Source organism: Haliaeetus leucocephalus, unplaced genomic scaffold, assembly GCF_000737465.1.
Source record: "Haliaeetus leucocephalus isolate CR32 unplaced genomic scaffold, Haliaeetus_leucocephalus-4.0 Scaffold636, whole genome shotgun sequence".
Taxonomy (NCBI): Eukaryota; Metazoa; Chordata; class Aves; order Accipitriformes; family Accipitridae; genus Haliaeetus; species Haliaeetus leucocephalus.
In genome coordinates this window covers 6,094,110-6,121,152 of record NW_010973072.1, presented here as the reverse complement: position 1 = coordinate 6,121,152, position 27,043 = coordinate 6,094,110, and the positions used below count along the sequence as shown (strand labels likewise).

General features: G+C 34.8%; 1 protein-coding gene across 7 annotated transcripts in view; it reads left to right on the top strand.

The window, feature by feature from the left end:
• SNX29 (sorting nexin 29) overlaps positions 1-27,043 on the top strand; it is a 142,280-nt gene that overhangs the window by 69,566 nt on the left and 45,671 nt on the right. For 4 of the 7 annotated variants that reach the window (XR_775088.1, XM_010578486.1, XM_010578485.1 and 1 more), the window contains exon 19: positions 18,193-18,333. Coding sequence is in view for 4 of the 7 variants with exons in the window: in XM_010578486.1 (XP_010576788.1) it covers positions 18,193-18,333 (141 nt within the window). In the remaining 3 variants the exon portion in view is untranslated. Of the gene's footprint in view, positions 1-860; positions 963-18,192; positions 18,334-19,244; positions 19,319-27,043 lie in introns of those variants that run through there. The other 3 variants (XR_775090.1, XR_775089.1, XM_010578488.1) reach the window with 3 other exon arrangements.

The following is a 27,043-nucleotide window of genomic DNA, read 5'->3' as shown; positions in this document are numbered from 1 at the left end:
TGTTCTCAAACCCATTCTGCTATTGCAGAAATTTGTAGAAGCGTCAGTGTCTCACACCACCACATCACTTGTTACTCTAATGATGTTGCAGTTCTGTGACCACTAGAGGAGCTCTGGTTCCTCTTGCTTGTTTCCTAGGTTGCTCTGTGTTATTCTTTTCATCCTGCTTTGTCATTTTTTAGGTTTCTCTTGTTCCTATCAGCATGCACCATTTGCTTTCCACCCCATCCACCATTTCCTCACCAGGTTGGTTAGCCTGTTGGCAAAGATGATCTTGTCCCACTCTATCAGGTGGATTTCATCTCTCCCAGCAGTCCTTGATCCTTAGAGACAGTCCTGTAATCATAAAAGCCAAATCTATCAGTGGCACCTGCTGTGCAACCAGGTATTGATCCACAGGATCCACCTGCTCCTACGCAAGCCTTTTCCCTCACTGGCAGGATCTAGAAGACCAGCTGGGCCGCTGTGCACTTCATCCTTGTCCCCAGGGCTGTTTAGTCACCCTTGATTTGGTAATAGTCTTCTCTGGAATTAATGTTGCTGCCTGTGTGGATGAGCAGCAAAGGGTAATATTAAGGGGTACCTGTTGTGTACTATTTAAAAAGCTTTGAGTTTTAAAAGTTCAGTCTTTCCTCAAGCATTTTTACATCTAGACTGTTGATCAAGCAAAAGCTGAAATGTGAGGTACCCCAGATTTTTTTTTCTCCTGAAGTTGCATAGAAATTTTGAGTTTCTGTTAGATAACTGAAAAATAAGACAATTCCAGAAAAATATTTGGTATCTGAATGATGAGGTCTTTTGTGTTTGCAACAATATGACACTCGAATTTCTACATTCCCTTACTTTTTTTTTTTTTTGAGTTGTGTCTGCAGTACAGATTGAAATGAAGGCACCCAGTGAATATCCCGATAATTTTTAAGTGCATTTCTGACTGCTTAGACCTGGCACACTTGTTAATAATGGTGAGAAATTACATATTAACAGTACTGTCTGTACAGCATTAATTTTGTGTCTTTTTAATGTTACTGATATCTGTTGTTATGTGAAAGACAGCAGAGGGGGAATATGACCCAATAGTTGATCTTATCTTTTCCTGATATTCAGGAAAGCTTATGTGGATGCAATGAACTCAGTTTTACATTTCTTTCGCATTTATGTGAAAAGTTAACATAATTTCTAATTACCAAATTGTAAGCATGAATTGTTGCAGTGGGAGACTTATTGCAAAGAAAATCACTCTAAAATGTTTTCTGTGTAAGTTGTGAATAAGACTATGGCTTTCTCAGGTGTGTTTACTAATGGTCTGTTGCTCACACAGGTTTTCCTCATTTGGTTGGTTACTGAGAAGTAGAAACAAAACAATTGTTGCAACTGCTTGTGGATAAGCAGAGAGTTTAGCTATAGGCAGCTCTTTAGTAAGAGGAGATGCTGTGATAGATCAAGGAATGTGAGAAAAACTGTCTTTGTATACTATTAAAGGTTCTTAAGTTCAGTAGTAACACTATTACTGCATAGTTTGGCCTTTTTTTTTTTTTTCCTTTAAATGCTGCCAGTTTGGAGGTCCTGAGTGGTTAAATGGCGAGAAAAAATATAAGAAAAAATGAAAGGAAAGTACATAAGCACATCTCCGTGTCCTTTTTTCAAACAGATAATTTGTGTGTATTGCAAATAGTTGCATTTTTTATCAACAATTTTAGTTTTAGTATTTTCTTTTTCAGTTGCATTCTATTTGGTTGAATGGGAAGAAAGAATCCTTTTTTATTATTAAACTTGCTTTTATATTTTGAGTTTTGTTAGTGTTGTTACTACTAAGACATGAACCAGAAACAATTTATTTGTAAGATTGCTATCTAATATGCCAAATCTTTTTTTTTTTTTAGTAGTAAAGTGCTTTTCACTAAGGTATATTAGAACTGGATTAAAAAACATTAATTATTTGAATAATTTAATTTATTTTTAATTTTACTTGTAACTTGATATCAAACAGTTACTAAAGATTTCAAAACTTTTTATGCAGTTTGATGGTACATGACTATGCAAATGGCATCATGAAAGCTTGGAAAGTATGCAGAATTCATATATGCTATAGATGTTCTGCACGTTCTTTTTCAATAGGAAAAATATTGAGATAAACTAAACTTCCCAATTTATAAGAGGTTCAGGGCTTTATCCAAAATCTGCTGAGGTGAGTAGAGGGTTAGATGTTGCTCTCAGTTTGCTCTGGTTAAGGCCCTACTACAGTGACTTGAAAAAAATTTAGGGGGTTTTATTGTGCTTTTGCACCTTACTTCTATTTATCATTGGCATGGCTTTTTAGAAAATATGTTGTGTTGGTACAGAGTGGATTTTAACAGACTTCATCCATTACTCATCATCAGTGGAAAACAAACAACTTGTGACTGAAGGCTAAGCCTCTTGAGAAGAGGAAAAAAGGAAGCAAAATATCATTGCAAGATTCTAAAAAGATTGAAAATTCTAGCTTTACAAGAAGACACTTTTGAGAATTTTATTAAGTTCTTTATGTCTACAATATATACTCATACTGTGCAAAATTCTGTTTATTGGTATATGTATTTGAAAAATGTACAAGTTCTTTTGAATATGCTCTATTCATTATCTATTCACACTAGCAATTTACAGGACATACGTAATGTGGAAAGTTAGAAGCGTCTATCTAGAATAGACATAGAATGTCGGTTGTCAGGCTAGTTTGTCTTTCATTACAGAACAGCACAGAATATCATACGCTTCCTCTGGTGAACAATTGTATATTTGCTCAAATTTGTCTTTTAATCTTTAAAAAAAAAAAGTGAGCAAGAATTACCTTTAGAAGTGACATAAAACTTCTATAATTCTTACTAAACTTTGATCTTGGTACCTACTGAGACCTTTCCTTATTGAAGAATACATTAATGGCATTCCTACCAGTTTTTGATCTCAGTAACAGGAGTTGACTGGGAAGAGTATCTGTCAGCAAATAACTTTGTTTTCTGCCACTGTGCATGTGAAAAAAAGAAATTTTCCTAAATAGACATACACTCTGTAGCATAGCACTATGATGAAACACTTGAAGTGATTGCCACATCTCTGATCAAATATGTAGTTATGTGCTTGCTGAATATATATTCTGCATTTTATAGCTACCAGGAAAGCATTAATTTTTAAAACTTCAGAATAGCCTCAATAACAGCACTGTGCATTTATCTTGTTAAATCTCTGCCAAAACATGTGCTCCTGATTACAGGGGATTTGATTCAGTGTTGAAATTGTGGAAGAGGATATTTAACAGGCTACCAGTATGTAATGAACAGGCAAGGACTGGGAGTGACAATTAGGATAAATGACTAAGCTCATTTCTGAGAGTCCTCTTATTCATAATAAACATTATTTTTGCTGCTTTATCATTTATTTCTCCAATGGCAGAAAATTAAAATGCATGTATAACTCTTGGTATCAGCTACATGAGAAATTGCTTGTAGTATATCAATGTAAAGGAAAGTAGCAATATTGCAGAATATTCATATTGTTGAGATCATTACCAACATCTTTTGGAGTTCAGATTTCTCTGCGAGTACTTGAGTAACCGTAACTTGAGATGTAAAAACTGACTCTTGGTTGTGCTGGTTAATTCTGAGAAAAAGATGTGAAATGAGCTTTGGAGAAAGTTAAAATGTGCCATTTGGAACAGGCAAAGTTTGAAACTTTGGGTTTGGGTAAGCATAATTTTTAGATATGCTAAATACTTATGACTGTATTGGAAATTAGCCTTAAGATGCTTAGCCTGCCTGAAAAGTAGATTGTATGTGTAATACTATTAAGGTAAGATGTTGCTGCCAAATGAAGATGTTACAAAAGGGCACGGACCTTGATCATTGCTTTTCCAAATGCAGTTCATGTAAATGTGTTTCTAACATTGCTTGATTTGTTCTGCATTTTCTGTTATTAGAAAGCTAAAGAGATTGTCCTCCTTTCCCCTCCTGTTATGAGCCACCTTGTTAACCTTTGCTGATTTGAAGTTGTGTATCTCTGGAGCATTTCAGTTGATGGAGAGAAGAAGACAGCGTGCCAGTGGAGACTTGCTGTCACATTTATGGTTGATGCACTTTAGAATTGTTGTGCCTCTTCTGTCCCTTTTTGCTCATAAATGCATATTTTCTAGCAGAAAATAAAACTACTGTGTATTTATCATGTGTCTTGCAAATGACCAAAAGAAGGTGGAAAGAACTGCAGAGCACCTCAAATAGTTTGGAAAAGTATGAACCTATCAGTTCCACAGTATCTGTCATCTTTTTTTGTGGACTTGTAAATACTTCTTAAGAATATAAGAATTAGGAGAAATAAATCTGGGTAGCTGTGCCTCTTCAAAATCAATGCCAATTTTGCATTTGTTCTTCTTAAACCAGGAAAAGAAATGAATGACATGTTAATTTGCATATCAGAAGGGCCTGACCTGGACAGGATAAGAATGGACTCCAGCAGGAGTTTTGTTATAGTGCTCATTTTTTAATTTTTTTTTTTAATGTGATGCAGATTTGTAATGCTGTTTTGAAGGGCATTTCAAAGCATTTCTTTTTGTGTCATATTAATATTTCGGTATGTTTCAGATGTCATGTTCAAAATCAGTACATCTTCCATCCTTAAAAAAACCCCAGATCTTATTCTTCAGTGAATATAGAAGCAAAAGTTTCCAGCTCCAGCATACTTGTCGCATAGTTTCAAACATCAAGTATTTTCTTTAATTTCTGTTAAGGATTATGGATTCTGGACAAGCTCAAAAATCAGGTTGTGGACTCTGAAATCAAGCAACGTTTTCTAATGAATCCTGTTAAATGTGGAAATTTTAGTCAGACCTCTGTAGAGTTACACTGTACTCTTGCAGTAATATTTAACTGGCAGAATTTACTGGTTATGAATCTCAAGAATTTAAAAACAAGGTCTAGAAACATAGCCAAATTTTATTCTCAGTTTGAATGACTGAGTTCAAGGGGACAGTTGTGAGCAGATTAATCGCTGCTCACAGCTTAGCACTATCTAATACTGCCTTAAAAACTAAGAGCCATAGACTTATATCATTCAACTGTGGCTGTTAGAACAATTAGATGCTGTATAAATTTTAGTGAAAAAGCTATTTAGAATTGGATGTGCACTTAAGTGCAGTTACTAAGTTCAATTAAGAAATATTTTTTCACTTGTTTTCTGAAATATCACCATTTCACAATAATTGATGAGCTTTCAGATGACTACAGTAAACAAATAGTGACTATAATAAATAAAGAGAAAAAATAAACGTTGTGATACAGGGCTTTTAACATTAATTAGCTGTTTAGGGCTTTGTTTTCTCTTGTACTGTGAATAGTCCTCTGATGACAAATATCCCTACTGAGAAGAGGTGGCTGTAAGTGTTGGGGAGTTCAATTTTGTCATTCCCTAGGGTATCACATGGGACTGAAAGATGGGAAGACTTGATACTTCTAGATGGGCTACTAAGCCATGGTGTGGAAGGTGGTGTTCCATTTGGTTTTCAGTGATACAGCGTAAAGGAGGGTATGGAGATTTCAGACAACTGGAGATCTAGTATTTTGCTGCATGAATGAAGAGAACGTTGGAAAAATAAAGAAATTGAATTCATCAGGATTTGGATATGTTTCTGGAATAAAGGGAGTTTTCAGAGGGATGATTTTAAATGCAGGACTCTTACTGGCACTTGAAGATCATAATATTTATAAACTGAGAAGTAGAGGAAGGTTTACATCTAAAGAAGAGCAGGTGTTTGGGAACAGAATAGGAATTTAAATAAACTAAAATTAATTAATTTAAACTCTGTTGTAAAAGGAACAATAAAAGCAAAAATTCACTACTGTAATATTTAACTATAAAAAAGAAAATGAGGAAAAAATGAAGCTGGTTGAAAAAACTAAAAGGGACATCTAAGATGGTTTGCAGGCATAGTGAGGAGACTATTTAAAAACTTGGATACTGCTCAGAGGAAATGCATATCCTACTTTTAAAAAAGAGAAAAGAAAAACAAGAAAAGAATGACTAAGCAGCAGAACAAGGAAATTTATTAGAAGTAAAGAAATACAGTTTAAAAAATAAAGAATTTAAGTAATCTCCAAAGAAAAATAGAAGAATGTACACATTCTGGAGGAAAAAAAGTAGAAATACAGTGTTACAGGCCTTTTACAACTTTCAGAAGGCATAAAATCTAATGGTCTCTTTTGTACGTGTCAGGAAGAGGCCACTTGCTAAAGTCAGTGGGACAAATACTCAAGCAGAAGAAGGAGGTCTCAGAACATAAAACAGTAACAGAAAAATGCATATTTTAAAATCTAGTTTACCATGGAGTTGTTATGGAGTATTCCCATTCTGGATCATTCCTTGTGGAGAATTAGCAGATTGTCTGTTTTAAATGAAATAGCAGAAGATCTTATTGAACAAATAAAGTATAAATCTCCACATGCAGTTCACCAGGAATTCAAGGGTGAAATAGCTGAAAACTGGCTGATAAATAGAAGATTTTGAAGTGGCTAATCTGACACAATTTTTAAAAGGGTTTAGGGAGATCTAAACACAAAGTTGTTAGAAATCATTAGGAAAGGGATAGAAAACCAGAAAGCTCTGTTATGCTATGTATAATCTCTGGCTTGTCTGTGTGCAGTTCTAGTCCTCTCCAAAGAAATGTATCAGAACTGGAAAGAATACAGGTGAAAAATGAAGCTTTTTGATTTGAGGAGTGTATTAGAAATTCTCAGGCTGCAAGACAACTGAGAGGAGAATATGATAGCAATCTTTCAAATCATGAAAGACATGGAGAGATTTTTAACTGTTTCAAAATGCAAGTGGAGCATCCATTGAAACTACTAGCTTGCAGTTTCAAAACAAGTGCGTGACAGTGGTTTTCCCAACATATAATTGGGGTGCAAGACATCTTGCCACAGAGCTTGTGAATATTGAAAGTTTACATGGGTCTAGAAAATAATTGTGCTAACTAAATTGAGGAAAAATCAATCCAAACACAGAAACGTGACTTCTTTCTCAGGAAATCCCCGGATAGCAATATTTTGGAAGATAGGCAACTTTTCTGGATAAATATCACTGTACCTTTTGTTCATGGTCAAGTGTAGTGAATAAAATACATTTCATAATTCACCAAAGAATTTTCTGAACTGTTGAAATCAGTATACCTTGCAGTAATAGTACAGTGGAAGAAACTTGGAGGTCATGGTGTAGGATTAACTAAACATGAGTTGCCCTTGTAGTGCTATGCTAAGAATGACTAATTTAGTCCTAAAATGGAAATAATAGGTATGATTAGGAAATCTCTTTCCTTCCACTAAAGTTTATCTTCTATGTGTGGCAAGCTCAATCTAATGTTTTCAGAAGCATATCCCTTCCCTTTATACTTGCTCAGCTTTGTTTTGCTTCAGGTTTATATCTCAACTACTGTCTTGCCATTCATTAGTGCTGACAGATTACTAGTATAATTAATTTTGCACCTGAGTAGAAAGATTAATTAGATGACCAGTTGATGTCCTTATTATGAATCAACAAATACTAAGGATTATTTAGACATTACTGGATGAAATCATCTGGGCTGTGATGAGTTCAGACTAGATTATCATAACAATATCTTCTAGCAAGACATCAGAACAATTACAGTTATCCACTTTGAGTCCAAAAGAAGCTTCAGAGGTTTATTCTCTTACAAAGTTTGTGATGGCTATTAGTAAGTGGTAAACTGAGTAGTTTATAAGCATTAAAGGACCTAGCCACATATGCAGAAACAAATACATTTTTTACAAAGTTAATAGTTAAGAAAGCCTAGTCCTTTAAACAGATAATTTAAATATTAGGCAGTTTTGTAAAATCAGGGTTATGCTGGCAAAAGTCTACTCTTCTCTTATAAACGTCCTGTCTTCTCTAGTTAACTAGTTGCTTTCTGATGACTGCTATTTGTGATCTGTGCAGTTTGATGCCCATCTCTTTTGTGAGGCAGATGCTGCTCAGTCAGCCTACCATTAGAAAATAATTTCTTGTCTAGTATATTCACAGGGATAAAGACAGAATCCAGATCAGACTAAAACCAAATTTTTGCATTTACCTTTTACCTCTAGATGGTGATAGTTAGTTGCAGTTTCTTTACTGCCTGTGAAGCAAGGTGATTATTGCAATAATATTATTTTATCATATTTCTCAACTGTAGAGTACCTTGTTATTTTCTGCGTACATATGGATACTACTTTCCTGTGAAGTGTACAGCAAATGCCATTGGTCATGCCTTTTGTTGCTATAATTATCAATGGCTGACACTTAAAATAATGAAACCGAGATTTTGTGATTCTTAAAGTGATATCAATATTTAAATGGCTGCTGGCAAATCTGCCTTGTTTGCAGAGCAGTAAACATCTAAGTAAGTAAATAAGATTGAGGATAAACATGCTAATTGGACAAGACTGTTGTTATTTGCATATGAATAGCCCCCCCCTTATCATCAATAAACATTCTTTTCTTACAATATTTTAATCCTTTGACTCTTTTAAGTCCTACTGTTTAATATTGACTGATATCTTTTTCTCATAATATTTTTTTATATTCCTTTAAATGTTGTTCTGTTTTTCCTCTCCACTTCCTCTCTGAAGGAAGAGCAGTATACCTTCATACGAAGGGACTATTCACGGTACCTGAATGCTGCTGTTTAAACAGAGGGAAGACTTTTCACAGAAATGCAACATAAAAGAGGTGGAGGAGAACAGTATCTGATACTCAAGTGTCTTTGAGGGGGAGGTGCCCAGCAAATTCTTTGGGTGAGAGATGAAACAGTGAAAGCACAGTCTGGGTTCTGCCAGATGTGACTGTTGACCTTTAATTTATATGTGAGCCAGCATAGGCTTCTACCTTTGATGAAATACTAAGTCTTAACAATGGAAGACAATGGATTGACAGTTAAAATAGTTGAAAATTAGGCAACAAATTGCAAAAATTAAACTCAAAGTTGAATGTCATTTCCCTGATGTATGAGGAATTGGATTACTTTAGCAGCTGCAGCACTAAGCAGGCAAAAAGGAGCAAGAAATAACGTTCTAATGATATTCCATCTCAGAGCAGCTCAGGGCAAGTAGAGAAGAAAATGGCCTGGAATGGTTGGGAGAATATGAGAGAAAGATAGGGCTCATGGCATTCTGAAAGAGAGTGGTTTGAGGGTGCATAAGCCCAAAAGGTTGAGTATCCCACTTTTTCCGTAATGGGACCTGAGGATGTGTCAGAGAAGCATAAGAGTAGGTAAAGGAGAAAAAATTTTAAATAGCTGGGGTGGAGGGAGTATACAAAGATGAGATCAGTCCTTGGAAACTTTTATAATTATTTATTTTACTAAAGGAAACCGTAATTGTCGTGGTTTACCCCCAGCCAGCAACTAAGCACCACGCAGCCACTCACTCACTCCCCCCTCACCCAGTGGGATGGGGGAGAAAATCAGGAAAAGAAGTGAAACTTGTGGGTTGAGATAAGAATGGTTTAATAGAACAGAGAAGAAGGAACTGATAATGATAACACTAACAAAATTACAACAGCAATAACGAAAGGATTGGAATGTACAAATGATGCGCAGTGCAATTGCTCACCACCCGCGGACCAACACCCAGCTAGTCCCCGAGCGGCGATTCCCCGCCCCCACTTCCCCGTTCCTATGCTAGATGGGACGTCCCATGGTATGGAATACCCCATTGGCCAGTTTGGGTCAGGTGCCCTGGCTGTGTCCTGTGCCAACTTCTTGTGCCCCTCCAGCTTTCTCGCTGAAAAGCTGAAAAATCCTTGACTTGAGACTAAACATTACTGAGCAACAACTGAAAACATCAGTGTTATCAACATTCTTCTCATACTGAACTCAAAACATAGCACTGTACCAGCTACTAGGAAGACAACTAACTCTATCCTAGCTGAAACTAAGACACTAATCCAACTTAACACATTGATGTGCTTATAGAAATGCTAACCTGGATGCAAAACATAGTAGGAAAATAAAAGCAGAATTTTGATTTTCAAATTATTACATACTGACTACAGAAAGAAGAAAACAATTTATGTCCAGTAAAGATAGAATAAATAATAGTTATCTTATTTACAGACTGATTGATGAGATCCTCCTTTCCCTGGCCAGAGCACCCAAGATATTTTATCTGGAGAAAAAGCCAGCAGTTCTGTCATTTTACCTCTATTCTCCTCTGCAGAACCTTCTTTCACTGCAGTGGTTGTCATGCGTTGCAATGACTGTCTCAGTTCAAAGTGCATGTTTGTGAAATGGTGTTAATTATTTTGGGGTATTATGAGTAATATTTTGCTGTAAAAATGAGCTAATTATGTTATTGAGGGAAATCTTCTGTGCTGATTTGATTTGTATTAAAAAAAGATATTGATTCCATCCAGCAAAAGCGTAGGCATGCTGCTTTTGTTCTTTAGTGCCCAGTCACTTTAGTGCTGTTTTGGTGAATAGAAACAGAACTGTAACTACAGAAACACAGTGAGCATAATTCTGCATGCATGTAATTGAATGGATAGGCCTGAAGTGCATGACATTTTTCTGTTTAGCAGAGCAATACTGGCTGTTTTTAAGGTTTATGGCGTGCATTCTCTCACATATTTGCCACTGTATTGTTCATTTTTATGAACTAAATAGCAAAAAGTTGAAGATCTAACATAACAAAATATAGTATTTGTAGTCTTTGTGCAAGTGGATAAAATGGTCTTATTGAGATAAAAACTTGTTCACTTTAATTCCTGTTATGTCTCTGTATGTAGAAAGGCACACAAAAAGCTGCTCATACCACAGCTGAAAAGTTTCATTGTTCCGTTTGTTTTTCACTATGCAGAAATTCTTAAATTGGATCATTTTCAAAGTGGGAACTTAACCATAAATGCAGTCCTGCAGCTGTGTCAAAATATAACTTGCATTTGTATTCATTTCTCACACTTCGAAGGTAACTGGAGAATTCAGCTTGAATTTATATTCTAAACAGAATCCCATTGTCCCCAAGTAAAGTAAAAAAATGTAACTGGTTCTTCCTTTTTGCTATACACTTCCCCTTTGGATTCATACCTTTTACTTCTATATGTTTTGAGTGCAGTAATAGTTTTGATAAAAGCTTCCTAAATAGATTGAAATACATCACTCATCTCAGAAAAGCACACTATGAAATAGGAAGAAAAAGGTAGTTCTAATCCCCTGAAAACTGTTATTTCTTAAATTGTAAATTTTGATCAAAATCTTTTTTTAATTTAGTGTTCCTGAATAATTAAGATGTACATTAAAGTTGAGTTAGTTTTAAGAATTTTTAAAACTTTATTATCATCATAAAACAGTATTTGAGAAACAGAACAAGTAGTAGTTAGAGAAGCTCATCCCAGAACATGTCTGCATCTCTGGTTAAAATGAATGCATTTTCTTCTTTCCACAGAAAGACTATGCAGTCCTTTTTCGTAGATTACGTTAGCAATACTCTACAAAAGTACTGGCAGTTTTGTTTTATGGAAATATTGCGGGTTGTAAGATTTGTTTAAGCAAATGTTAAATTAATGATTATTTGGGAGTTGTTGCAATGAATATTCCAGGCTTCTATAATGTCTATAACACCAAACTCAGTAAATGTAGAGAATCAGTAGACAGCTTTTATTGATGTTAACAAGTTTTGCTCTATGGTTCAGAGCACTGAAATTGTTTCCATTCAGTTTCTTCTCCCCTTTTTATCATGAAGAAATTTAACAGACATTCTTAAAAAGGGGGTTTTGGTTTGGTTTGGTGGGGGGTGAGGCACGTTCATGTTTTTTTAATGGGAAACTTACAGCGGAGGCAGTGAAAATGATAAACTGGGTTAGGCAGTTGAGGAGAACTTTTAATGCAGATGAGATCTTGTCTCCTCTTACTACCAGCTCTCCATCAGTAATTCTGAAATGGACATTTCCATCTTGTGCTTGATGTTCCCTCTCTGTAGTTGTAGCAGAAGAGTATGTCTTTATGCTGTTTAGTAGATTACTTTTTGTAAGAATAAAAAATTAAGTTACCCTTATCTTTAAGATTGGTAAAAGATAACGTGGATCACAGTAAGATTAAAGTATTTTAGAAGATAATTTTAGTAGTTCAGAAGATAATTTGGGGACATTGCAAGTGTTGCAGTTTGGACCTGGCATGAAATTATGATTGTTTTATGATTATATAACACAATATATAAGTATTTAAATTGACTATTTCGAGGGCAAAAGGTAAAGGAGATGCAAGATTTTGTTGGTAGATTCTGGCTGTAAGAAGGGGAAAAGCTGAAATGCTTGCAGTTTGAACTTCATCCATATCATCTCCTTGCATGGTTTTTCTTGGCTTTTCTAACCCAACAAAGTCTTAGAACAGGTGCGTCAACATAGGTAGTTGGAGGACCAGTCTGTTCTATGTAATTTTTTATTTGTTCCAAGCTTACTTTGTGCTGTCTGCGGGAAAAAAGGCAAACTTAAGCACATAACATCTCCCTCCCTGTACAATCTCGTCTCCCATCCCCCCCAACGTTCAAATTGCCAGTCTGAGAAGATGCATAAAATCCATTTAAGAACTGTCATTCATTCATTGGTTTATCCTGCTGAGTACTAGCAATATGCCTCTTAAGATATGTGTTCTGTTAGCATGAGCAGGTTTGATTATTAATCTTCTCATCCTTTTTTATCTTAATCTGTTCTATCTAAGCAGATATTCCTTTATCTGAAGCAAGTATTCTCATCTTACAGAAACATTTTATACCTTCTTTACCAAGCATGAAACTCTAGCAAAAAATTAAACCATCTCTACTAGTTCACATCTACTTCCTTTTTCTTGCTGTACTGAATACTGAAGTACTGAAGGTAAAACTATGGACCAATGGTACTCCAAAATTATTTAAAGTGTCATTTAAAAACATTTCTTGATGTCAAGAAAACTTTCACCAGTCAAGCCTAGCTGAGTTAACATTTAAAAAGTAATGGTGCTGATTTGCATGTTGTGTTTTTGTGTTCATACTGATTGGGTTGTCTCTACCAAACCAGTTGCTAATTTTTCTTGTCACATGCTTGGGCATTGATTTGAAAGGCGTAAGTAACAAACAAGAGGATCTCCAGAAAACCCTTTTTCATTAGTGAGGGAAGGGAAGTTAGAAATAGACTAATACAGTAGAAATACAGTAATGCAGAATTAATAGTTGTTCCCCCCCCGCCTCCGATAATGCTTAGTTATGTGGCAAATGCCACAGTAGCTTCCTTAGTCTAGATCAGTCTCTTTTGCATTCCCTATACTGCTCATCTTTTTTTTCTTTTTCATGCTTATAAGAAAAACTATGACCTGGACTAGCATAGGACTGATTCTTTACAAACTTTCTCAGTATTCGTTATGTCATTTGAAGTGTTCTGCTGCTGAAATGTTCCAAGTTCTCTTGCATCTTGTGCCGTTGAATTTTATATGTGGTTTAGTAGAGTTTCACTGCTCACCTTCCATTAGCATTATTCTCTCCCCTTCTGGCAATTTTCTTGCCTCTGGAATGGGACATGGACTCGTGGGGACTTTAACTTGAGCAGGTTTGTATTTGTGGAGCTCCCATCCACAGAGTTCTATGGCTAGAATTCATTTTTTCATTATGTATTCAGATCTTCCTACCAGGAAATGTGAGCCATATTTGTGGGGAAGATTCAGGAGTAGCTTGGTTTAGGGAAGTTCCTTTCTGATGCTTAATCTGGTATTTCTATAACCATGAATGTCATTGCAACAGAAGACTATCTAATATGCCATTCAGTATCTCTTTCTACCTAGAGTGCTTGAGAGAGAGCCAAAAAGTGAATCCTAAATATACCAATCTATATTATGCATCCAAAAAGAAAAACACCCACTTTAGACTTTTGCAGACCTGAAGAACGAGTGTTGATTATAGGCATTTAATCTGTGAAGGTAGGAACTGGAGCGAGTTGGAATTTTGGCCCTTGTCCTGCTCAGGCTTTTTTACATAAGGAGTGATGAACTATGTCAATAGTTACTAGTCTGTTACAAGGATTTGTTAACAGCATTTCTGACTCAGAACTGCTTAAAGATTCCTTAACCTCTTAAAGAAACTTTTGGTTCAAAACCAGTACCGTGGGCATAGAGTTCATTCATTTCAGCATACAATCATTAAACTAGTGCTTTCAAATTGGTTCTCAGAAGTTTTTCAGCATTTCAGTAATATTAAGTTAGCAGGTAGTTGGCTGAAAAACAAAATACTAAATTACTACTGTTTTTGCTATTTCTCTTCAAATCTTTGACTTCAAACATGTTTGTTATGAGAAAATAACAGATTAATTCATTATATATACTTATTAGCTGAAAGTTTTCTTTAAGCTCCTGTAAATCATAGCTACAAAAAGGTTACCAACCAATCGTTACACAGGAGACCCAATTGGAAAGTGCTCCTAAATTACAGGCAAAAGCTACTTAAAACATTTTTGATATACAAGAGAATATTGAAGTAAAATCTTTTGTCTACAATCAAATAAGCATTCTAACAGTGGTTTTGATTTGGTCTGTAAATTCTCATTACCTTGAAAATTACTTAATTAGGTTAGGAAGTGGATGGTTTCAGGAAGACATGGGCATTTGAAAGGAGGTGTAGTGATTTGGAATTGATTTTTAAATTGATCAGAGAATGAGCCTAAAAGTAATCCTTTCAACTTTCTATAACATGATCTTAAAATACTGTCCTGTAATTATATGTCATATGTTAAGGTATTTTCAGTAGTAGAAAGTAGTGTCGCTCTACGGTGCAGCATGATAATTTGGGACAGACATGCACGAAGTATATTTGGCAGCTACAGATTTCATTGATTTCCTATTAAAAGACTGCGAATGAAATTGCAGATACATTGAAGATGATGGGAATAGTCCTAATGACATTTAAGACAATTTCAAACCATGCATCTCAAGTTGTTTGATTTGGTATTATTTAAAAATTTTGCCTACAAAGATAATTGTTCCCTCTTATTCCTGTGCTTAAGTTGTATGGTCTGTGTTTGATTTAAATGAGGATAACTGTATGCCTCATATTACTAGACTAGAATAAGTGTATACAAGCAGTTTTATATTTAGGATTTACTTTGTCTGATTTCCCAACTGAATTTACATTAAGGGTCGTGAAATACCTTGGCTTGTGAATAGTATTCCCTGTTGAGATAATAAAGCTTTAAATGTGTACGACATCATGAACTTTAATATGCCTTTCATACTCTATTATATGTCAATAAATTCAATATGGCACAGGGCTCCAAATGTTGCATTTTCATTTCTTACTGTCTAAAAGAAATCAATATCTATGTACATAGAAGAACAGGAAGAAATTCTTTAACAGTTTTATCTAAGAAATTAATTACATTTTTGCAGTCCTTAAAAATTTGAATTACAGTTTACTGGATTCCTTAATTAGTTAACTATGGGTTACAGCTTAACAGGTAATATTGAACTGCATGATTCACCAAATCACATGTGCAAAGATAACTGCTTAGTTGAATTAGGTTTTCCATATTAAATAACTTGGTTAAAAATAATTTAAGCTTTTTTGTTATCCCCACCTCCCATAGAGAAGCTGAAACATGAATCTTGGGAATGTATAAAAAATTTCAAATGATATCCTGGTTGAAGTGAGAATAGGCAGGGAGAGAGGTTAGAGCTGGGTTGAATAAAGAGTATTTGATATAGTTTTTACTACATTAAATGAATTGTATTGAAATTATGCAAAATACTTGAATTTCATATTTGCCTTCATTTTCCTTCAGAGGTGTACTGAATTGTTAAAACAGATGGTCCTGTAGGTGTTTAATTATCTTTATCCTGGCTGTATTTTCAAAATGAAAAAGAAATCCAAATACTTCTTGCAGACTTAGAGAGGTTCCATCGTTACACTATTTAAATTCTTGTTACCAAAACTAGTTGAATTTTTGTTTACATACTATCCTGGTTTCAGCTGGGATAGAGTTAATTTTCTTCCTAGTAGCTGGTATAGTGTTATGGTTTGGGTTCAGTATGAGAAGAATGTTGATAACACACTGATGTTTTCAGTTAGTCTAAACATTACTTAGCAACAAGTCCAGGATTTTTCAGCTTCTCGTGCCCAGCCAGCAAGAAGGCTGGAGGGGCACAAGAAGTTGGCACAGGACACAGCCAGGACCGCTGACTCAAACTGGCCAAAGTGGTATTCCACACCATGTGATGTCATGCTCAGTATATAAAGTGGGGGGAGTTGGCCTTGGGGGGGGGGGATCGCTGCTCGGGAACTAACTGGGCATCAGTCAACGAGTGGTGAGCAATTGCATTGTGCATCACTTTTTTTTTATATTCCAATCCTTTTTATTATTGCTATTGTCATGTTATTAGTGTTATTACTATCATTATTAGTTTCTTCCTTTCTGTTCTATTAAACCATTCTTGTCTCAACCCACAAGTTTTACTTTTTTTCTATTCTCTCCCCCATCCCACTGGGTGGGTGGGGAGTGAGTGAGCAGCTGCATAGTGCTTAGTTGCTGGCTGGGGTTAAACCACGACACATACACATTTGTAATTCCCACAACACTCTGAATCTCTTGTATTCTTAGACATGCTAATTTTGGAATTATAGTATTTTTTGTCATCATCATGAAACGTGATGAAGTACAATAGTAACCAAGAAATATGCTTGTTATTCAATAGAATCCAATATTATGAATACATGAATTTTTTCTGCAGCGAAATATTATAATTTGGCAGAAGTTGCATGGTATCTGCATGGTACATTGTATTTTGTTGCAAGGCAGAAGCCTCCTATAAATGTGAGAAACTTAGGTGTCAGTAGAGATAAGAGGACTTAAGGACCAAACCAAAGGTAGGCTGCATAAGCTGCTTTTGTGGGAGAAGACATTCACTTGACATCACTGGATCTCTGAAATACCATGAGGCCTTAGTAAAATTTTGTTTTTTCTAAGGACTTGGCAAATCTAGAGGAGAAGGACCATGTTAATGTTTCAGTCATCAGGAAAAGCTACAATTCAGTGTTGGAATTGGCCACATCAAAATCCAAATTTCATTTTTTCCTAGTATTCTCAAAAATACAGTTGTTACTGCCCGCTCTTTGTGCGATGGTTGTTGGTGTTGCTTTTTTATGTAAGCATTCTCCTGAACTTGCCTGACAACTTACTAAATTACTGGGTTTTGTTAGAGAAGCAAGGCAGTGCACTGTTATCAGTACTATTTCAGCTTAATTTGTGATGCAAAATACTGAGGTTATTAACACACACACGAGAATGAATGAGCTACAGATTCTATAGAAGCAGCTAAGGAAAAGGTCACTGGATCTTGAGTTTTGATGCTTGGATTATAGTTTCTGACTTGTGCTATTTCAGCACTCCTTGAAACTGTGGGTTCATTTCTGTAGAGGAAAGGTTATTCCCTAGTAATGAATGAAATCTCAGCTTTCTGTAAGTATATTTCACTTCTGCATGAAATTTTCCTAGAGAATGTGAATATTTAGCTTGTAATTGGTAATATGCTCATGAAATAATTGAGTGGCAAACAAAAACAGAATCACAAAAACTACAGCTGTGTTAAATTATACTTAATGTCCTATACAAGCAGAAAGAATGAACTGTGTTTATTTTCCAAACAATAAAATTTCTAGTTTAGTTTTCAATGTAAATTTTTCTTAAAAAGTAAATTAAGTTTCATACTTTGGATAAAATTATGTTTTGCAATTCTGATGCTACAAAGCTAATTTACAAAGTTGAAAAACTGTGTTGAGTACATAGAAATCAATTTTATAGTGATATTAAATTATTTTTTCCTTTCATCACTGGCTAGTAAACTATGCTGGAAACCGTTGTAACAAAAAGTGCTACCATGGTTGCCCCAGAGTCACATTAAAATGAGCAAGCTATGTTTGTTTTGATTAATGTAATAAAAAGAGAGAAAAGGAGAAGGAGAGAGAAGAATGGAGAGAATAAGATTAATGACCCATACAACAGAAACAGCAAATGTACAGTCAGAGATGTATCTATGGATAAGTGATCCTGGAACTTCTGGTACCATTGCATCATGAATGGGAAGGTGTTAAGCCATGAAGCCTTAAAGAGTGAAGGTGATATATTAGTTCAATGGTTTGTCTTTCATTTATTTCCTTCCATGTCTGTATTTTCCAGGTCTATATTAGGATAAAGGATGATGAATGGAATGTTTATCGAAGATATGCGGAGTTCAGAAGCTTGCATCATAAATTACAGAATAAATACCAGCAAGTGAGGACTTTTAACTTTCCACCGAAAAAGGCCATTGGGAACAAGGTACTTAAAAGAACTAATAGTATCAGTAAGAGTTGGGGAAAAAACCTTTCTTATTCACGCATACAAAAAAAGAGATGACTATCATAAATATTTTTTACACCTGCTACTTTTATACAGACTTTGCCCTCATCAGCTGCAGATTGACTGATAATGTAGTTAATGCATTGATTTTTCCACTCAATGGAAAGAAAACTTAAACATTTTTACTAAATGAAATATTGATGACATACACAGTAGACAAATGCATAAAACCCCCCAAACTGTACTGGACAGCTGTATATGTAAAATGTAATCTCTACTCCATTCTTTTCAATAAATGTCAGCAATGAACACTGGTAATTCATTAAATATTCCTGTAAATTTTAAAAAGTATCAGTCTAAATTCCTTAAATTTCCTGTGCTCTTTACCAATTGTTGTAAGTTCTTTGAACCAACTTTTTAAAGGCATTTGGATGCTTAATTCCAATAATCTGTGTCTTTGTGTCTTAGCTGTCCCATTTTAAAATGGGAATTTCTGTGTTTTCCTATCATATAGGGATTTTGCAACAAATACAGTAAATATTGTAGTATGTATGTAGTAAATATGTAGTATCGTGTAGTTTAATCCTTAATCACCAAACCTTTAAAATGTTCAAGAGTTTAAATACACATTGCAATATACATCACAAATCCAGTAAGAATTGAGTAGAGAAGTAATCAAAGTAGTTCTTTACAGTGTAGCAATGATGTGAAAAAATTGTTTCACTATCACAAGTAAAATATTTGAGATTTAAATCATGCTCATGACTGAAAACATCTATACTAAACCACTGGGTGCTTAAATCTGCATTCCTAATGTTAATCAAATTTGTTAGCTTTTATAAGGGATTTTCTCCTTCTTTTTTTTTTTGTTTTGGTTTTTTTTTCCTTAGAATCACTGAGTTCCTGTATCAAATATCTAAGAAGCATCAACCATAGTGATCAGTGTAGTCATCAAAAGAAAGCTGACATAATGACTAAAATACTCCAAGATCTTCATGACATTCTATTTGGCCTAAGATCACATTAATACATGTATCACTAAAATGCCAGAATCATGCTAATTATATCTATTGCAACTTTGTCTATGATAGAAAAATCATCATTGCTAATTTGTATGAAGAATATAAAAGTTAAAAAACAAATAGAAAAAAAAATCATATTTATAAATTCCTTAATGGCACTCAGATGTCATTGAATGTGGATTGTGAATGTTTAAAGATAGTAACTCTGACTGACTTCAAATGATTTCCCAAGTGTTCTGTAAAAATGAGTAGGTAAACTTGGCACATGTGATATGAAATGAGTAGTAATGCACACAATCTAGAGTAAGTGGTAGTGATATAAATATATCTGGAATTTATCAATGAAATCTGTAGGTCTCTCTGCTTGGCATAAAGTCCAGAGTTAATGTGGTTGTTCATTGCTTACTAACCTAGTAAATGAAAGTACTTATGAGAGCTTTTCTGCTTTTTTTCATATATTAGAAGATCATGCATTTTTAATTTCATTTTTAGTGGATAGTTTTGTAATAGAAACAATGTATTTTCTTCTTTGTTACATAACTAATTCTCCTTCTTTGAAGTGCTGGAGTATCAGCCACTTCAATTAATTACAAAAGCCTTCTTTTAAGCTTTTTTTGATAGTCTTTCATCCTTAATAACTTTAAATACTAATTGAATTCCAACTTCAGTTGCACAATTGATGCATACAAAATTATCAGTTGAGCAACTCGTTAAAAATTTTGCATCGCTTATTCTTTCAATGCTTTAGCTTTGGGCCAAAATTCTACCTTAATCATGCATAAACCCACAATCACTTTCTGTCATATCAGATCTCAGGAAAAGTATCTTTTCTTTACAGTAAGAAGTGGCTGCCATCTCTTGCACTCCTGAAAGACTCCTATGATGAGACACAATCCAGTTATATAATCAGAACTGATTAGTGATTATACTTCTGGCTACCTGCTGTAAACAGCTTGCAAGTCCCAAAGTGGTGCTTTCACATCAGCTTTGCAAGAGCTTACCTCTATCACATGAGCTTATTTCCACAGCACATTGTGTAGGCAAATTTTTGTCCTTTTGGTGGTGCTGTTTTCTATACCGTGTCATAGGATGTATGGCATTTAGGCATATTGCATGGTTTTGTGCTGTATGGTGGATTGTGCTTCAGGAACAATTACCCTGTAGATCCAGCAGAAGAAGTAGCCTCTTGGAAAACATTGCACCGTGTGACTGACTGAGATGGGTTCATGGCCTTGAGATAGCCCTCCTTTCCATGACAGAACAAGTTGAAGTAATTGTAAGGTTTAAAAATTCAGTGTAAAATTAATTAATTCATGTGGGAATGTCTGTCTTGGAATTCTGTAGAACTTTCAGTTTAGGATGAGGGATTTGTGCAGGATGTTACACATTAAAATGTTTGGTAATAAACATTAGAAGAGATACTGTCAATACTACTTTTTTCAATACTGCATTTTTAACTTTAGTGGCTACCCTTTTAGATATGCTGTTAGATTTCAACAGAAATTTTTTCTCTCCGATATTAGTTACACTGTTTTTAATAGAATTGCAGCTGCTTTCCCGTTTCCACATTAATCAATACAATCTTAAATCAGTGCCTAGAGAGCAGTTTCGGTAGCTAAATTCTGCTAACCGAAGTATCTCTATTCAGTTCATGTTAATCTATGTTTTTCATATTCTTTACAAATCCTCAGTGTTATTGGATGCCCAAGTAACATATTGGTAAAACGTAGTCCTCCATGTGTAAATGGCTAAAAATAACTATTTTACAACTTTTTGGAAATGGTGTTGTGTGCTTTTATATCCTTCAGGTCTGTACCTGAATGATGTTATTTATTGCATATTTTTAATATACTGTGTTTGGTACTGTGAGGCTAATGAAGGTGACATGCTTATTCTAAATGTTAGTGGCATTGAAAGAGGGTTTTGCTGTTATTGATACCTCCCTTGATACCAGCACTAAATCTGGTGTTCAGTTATATGTCTCAGATTGAGGGAACCTCCAAGACTACAAGAGGACACCATGTTCTACAGAATGACCTAGAACCACTACTGCAGAGTCACAAAATACTATCCACTGTTTTGCTATGCAAAATATTGGACCTTTGAGGAGGGAACTTGACTAGAAGAGAGTAATGTAGAAAAAACCTATGGAGAACTATTAATTTTCCTGCATAATTTTCCTGTTTACTGCAATAGAAATCAGGGAGATCAGGTTCAAATGCAAAGTTGCAAAGTTTGACACAGGGAAAATGCAAAAAGAAAGCAGAGTTTCAGCTGAATAAGGATTTTAAAACCTGAGAAAATCAAGTATTATTGCATATATATTGTCATCAACTAGCAGTGAAATTTGAAAATGTTTAATAATTGTAAAACAATAGATAAGAGAATCTAATATTTATATTAATTCAAATTATTATGTTTTTAATGTATTTTTGCCTTTCACTTGTTTGCCTAAAGTTGGGACAATTTATCTTAACAGTTCATGTACATGATCTTTCAACAAATTATGTATATACGATTAGAAACTATCTTTAATGCTTGAGGAAACGTAAATCTAATATACAGAAAACCAATTAGTAGGAAATGAACAGGGAAGAGAAAAGAATACTGGTTTGGACAAGTAACCTTTTTTCAATTACAAAGAACAGTGTGTATTTGCCTTTCAGGCTGGTAACGTTATTTTCAGTGTATAAGTTTAAACATTTGAATGTAGTAAGTTAGAACTAATGTAAAGCAATGAAAAGAATAATTTGATACATAAATGTTGCTTTGAATCAAGTCAGAACAGATAATTTAGTTACTGAAGGAAAATAGAACAATAATGCTTGCAAGACTCCATGTATTAAGTTTCATATATGCTAGTCCCCATGCTGTATATTTTCTACTAATGATTTTTCAGTGCTGGTAGCGAATAGTTGTCAAAATCTTTATCAGTAGTCCTTGCAAGAATAAGTGTTCTTCCTTCAGTTTATCAATGTTTTGATTGAGTGAAAACATGAAACATATTCGTTCTCTTTTGTTGTATGTATAAGAGAAATGTCATATACTCATTGTATATTTTTGTACTTCTTTTTTAAACTGCAGATCATTTTATTTAAAACTTACAAATGCTCCCCATGTATCAGCCTGGTTTGTGGTTTGCTAAATATTTTATATGTAGGTGTATATAACAAGACTTGCAATTTCAAACTATGGTTTTCTTGCATGAAATAGATTTTTGCCTTCTAGGTAGCCTTCAGGTGCTTTGGATCTTTTGAATTCATACTTCCATTATCACAGTTTAAGTCTTTGTGACTACTGCCTTCCTGTCAGGTTCCTAACGTCCAAAGGACTGGTTTGGTTCCATTAGCCAGCACACTCTAGGTCTAGAGTGTGCTGAGTTATGTGAAGCTCATGAAGAGAAGCTTCACACGATCGTAATACTCGATTCCAGAGGGATCCCTGTATGCTCCTGCATAGAAATATAGCTTAATTTTTTTCATTTAAGATGAGCCCTTACATTTAGCTTCTGAACCTTTGTGCTGTGTTGGTTTCTCACTTCTTGAAATGTTGCTTTCAGACTAGTGTTAAGTAGTAATATGTGAGTATTTACTGGACCTATTATTCTAATTTTTTGAATATTGCAATGTCCTTAAAATCTATCTCAGTTGCTACTTCTGCATTGGGCAGACTGAAGCAATTAAAGAATGGACTTTAGTAACTGAGTAAACATCTAAATAAGTATCCTCTTCAAGGGTATTGTCCTAATAGAGGACATATCAAAATAGAAATGGTTCTTTGCTTCCACTGAAGATGTGTATTCAGTGATTGTCTAAGTGTGTAGAAATTGAATAAGGTAGCTTTCCACTGAGTGCTGACTTGACTGCTTGATATCCTTTGCTTTCCTTTAAACCATTGGATACCCCATATGGAAAGAATACACAGCACTTTTCTGAGATTAGAAGAGAGTGACTTTGCCATGACTCCTCAACTGCATAGGAGGAACAATACAGAAATCTAAAGTAAGTTTTCTGTCTAGGAGAAAATGTTGAGGGCAGCATCATCATTTTTAGCCCATGCAACTGCAGTCTGTGAGCTGTTTCTCTAGCCATAGTTTGTTTCATGCCCAAATGTTAGTTCAATAAAGTAAATATGTCCCTCTTGCCTGTCGGTGATGAAGCTAAATTGTGGATTATTTTGTGTATGTAATTACTTTAAAAGCTTGTAAATATTATATGTATGTATCTTAAAAGATCTATTTGTACATATATGTATCCACACATGTGCAGGCATATGACATCAAAGACAGCATTTAGGATATATATGAAGTTGGCTTCTGTAATGTATCTTGTAATTCTGCAAGTTCTATTCACCAGGGACTTTTTTCTGCCAGTATAGCTGCTTTTTTATCAGTGTCTGGTCTGTTTGCCTGTTGCTGAAGACAGAGGAGAGTTTAAGGCGGTCTGGAGGATAACTATGTTAGGATCAAAAGGTATAGAAGGTAAAGATTTTACTGCAAATTAAAGAAAACAGAATATAGCTTGTGTCTTATGCTTATAATGTTTATTGTTTTTTAAAAGTTTATCAAGTAAGGAGTTGTCTGGCTCTGTGCGTGTGTGTGTATATGTATATATGTGAAGTAATTTGAAGCCATTCAAATTAGAGTTTGAATTTTAATATTTTTGCTCTTAAGGGTTTCACATTATGCCATTGATGTGTAACCCGTGTTATGTGCTTCCTTACTGTAGAAAGTTGATCTGCCATTTTGGGCCAGCAGGACCTGTCTATTCAGAGACAGCTACCCTTTTAAAGCTGCTTTTTAGACCAGATGGTGGAGGTACTAAACGCCTTGGAAAGGAATAAGAGGAGGAGGAGCATGAGAGGAATTAAGGTTTTTTAAGGAAGCCCCCCCCGAGTTTGGCAGAAAGAAGCAAGGGAAAAGGCTGTAAGCCTTTTCATCATGCATAGGTCAAGGAGGCAGTGCTGTTCTCTATTATGTTTCAGAGTTTGTGGTTGAGTGGTAAGCTGTCCTTGAGGTTCCCCTGAGGGGAACCTTTCTGGGTTAGGGACAGAGGTCGCCAGACCAAAGCATTTCCATGAAGATTCCAGTACTGGATCCTCTGCTTCCTCTTGTTAACTTGTTTTTACTGTCTCTGTGGCATGAAGTGCTTTTATATTTGCAAGTATCTAAGATACAGTTCTGGTGTTTAAATTTCTTGTTAACTTTTGTGCAAGTATTTTTCTGCGGGAAAGAGTGGGGTAGCTGCTACTGGGTTGGGCTGAGGACAGAGATGAATGATTTGATGAGATAGCTGGGAAAAAAAACCCACTTGCTTTGCTAGTATTTTTCAGAGAGCATGATGCTACGTAATTTTCTTTTAAAGGCTATTGACATATTCAATAGAGGATTTCTGCCTCCTCAAGACCTGACCTGTGTGTTTGCAATAATCAGTCACATTTACAACACAATATGAGTTCAAAATTCAGTTTTTATTGTCTGATGCTCACTACTTTACACAGTACATTACATAGTTTTATACACACGTTAACATGGTATATATTTTGCTATTGTGATGTAGTGAAACTGTGAGATACTGTTGACTCACAGATGAGCATTCAGGACTGACAGAAACACGGAATGAAACTTCCTGCATCTTTCAGATCTGGAGAAGGGCCTGTGTTCATACTTTTTCCAACTTCACTACCATTCCAATAAATATCCTAGACCATCACATTAATAAAAACGCTACCAGTAATTGTAGACTGACATGGAAAATCATGTTCGTGGTTTAAAGGAATTAATTCACAAGTTCCATGCATACGTCCCAATGTAAATTTTGTTGCCATGATAGCAAATGTGATTGTAATCGTCAATGTACTGGTAGTGTTTGAAATACGTGTTTTAAAATAGGAAGTATAACAATTCCTGTTTAACTAGTACATAGACAGTAACAGGAGAAATATGGAATGCTTAAAAGAGGATGATTCAGAAAGAATCTTAGGGAAGGAAGTAATTTCATTTTAGGCTTGTATGTTTTTCTGTCTTGATTCAGCAAAGCACTTCAGACCATCCTAAAATTTAAATATGTGTTTGACTTGCATTGAAATCAGAAGTACAGATATATGTGCTTTTGTACTTTATGTGGTTGAGTAGGTCATAGAAACTGTACTTCATCAGATTAGTTTTTCAAAGTCATACTGTCATAAGGAGCTGTGACTTAGCAGAGAAGAAAGCAAAACTACTAGCTAATGCCTTTGGGGCAGTTGGCTAAATAATTTTTTTAGCACTGTGCTTTGATAACTGATGTCTTCAAGTAGAATTAGTAGAATATTATGACTTTCTGATGTTTCAGAATGGGAATATATTTATTAAAGGAGAAAAGCTTTGGAAATATAAATCCTTAAGTTGTATATTAAAAATTTGAAGTTAAGGATTGCTTTCATTAATGCTTACTTTATTTGATTTTTGGATGATGTAATATAGGTGCTTAAACTGTATATTATTCTTGATTTTCAAAGTGAGTAGATTTTAGTTTTCAACCCTCTTAGTGGACTTAACTAGTATATTGAGTTATTTTCATATACTATTTCGCCTTGTGGGTTTTACGAAAAACTGTAGCTAATATAAATTTGACAGACATGCTTGTGCTGTCATATGGTTGAAAAGAAAGGGATCCTTTTGTGTTATGTTCAGATCAGGAAAGGAACTCAAATTAATCTTACAGCCATATGCATTAATTCTGTAACACTGTTTTTTATGGCATTCTAAAGCCATAAAAGAAACTTTGTCCTCTAAGTTCACCATGTTACTTCATAACTGGAAAGTTCAATTCTCAAAGAAGTATGAGCTTTAAATAGCCATTGAGATTAAATTAATACAATCTAGTTTTCAAATCGGTAACTTAATTGAAGTACCATACAGATAGAAATAAAAACAATTTCACACTTGGCACAATTATTAAGATTTCTAGTCACAGCACACCTCTTTGCTGACACTGTCACCTGCACACTAAGGGGGACTACAGAGTATTTCAGATTTGGAATCCAGATCCTCTGGGTTTTCTACTGGAAAAGACTGCAGTTGATGTTTTATGTATACAGCACTTAGAAAAGAGCATTCAGTTCTTCTTAATTTCCATTTTTTTGTCATATCACTATCTAAGAGAAGAGAAATGTCAGTAGGAAATGGTTGGCTTTTATATGACAAATACTTTATAGCAAACACTTCATCTTCAAGTTCTGTAGTATGAAATGTCTGGGTTACCTGAAACTCAGCATGAAGGTTAAAGCTAGCACAGTGCAGAGTAGTATATTTCATTTTCGGTGGTTTAATTTAAAAGATAAACAGTTTGCCAACTTGTACTTACCCATCTCTTCAAGAATGTCTCACTGAATTAATGTGTTCATTTAGTGCTCAAGTATAACATTTCATGAAAATAGTGAATTGACTCTTTTTCTTTTCAAGTTACAAATATTTGCTGTTAATTGGTGTTGAAGTTTAGGAAGAAGGAACACAGACTACTTAGGGTCTACAAAACAAAATTTTGCCTGTCGAGAGGTGTTTTTATTTTTGCTGTCTTGTAATCCTCTAGTTAAGAGAAGCAATTTGTCCTAACAAATTATTAAAGATAGAGCCCATAGAAACAGTTGAGATGGTCTTGCTTTACGTCATGACATTGGGGGGGGGG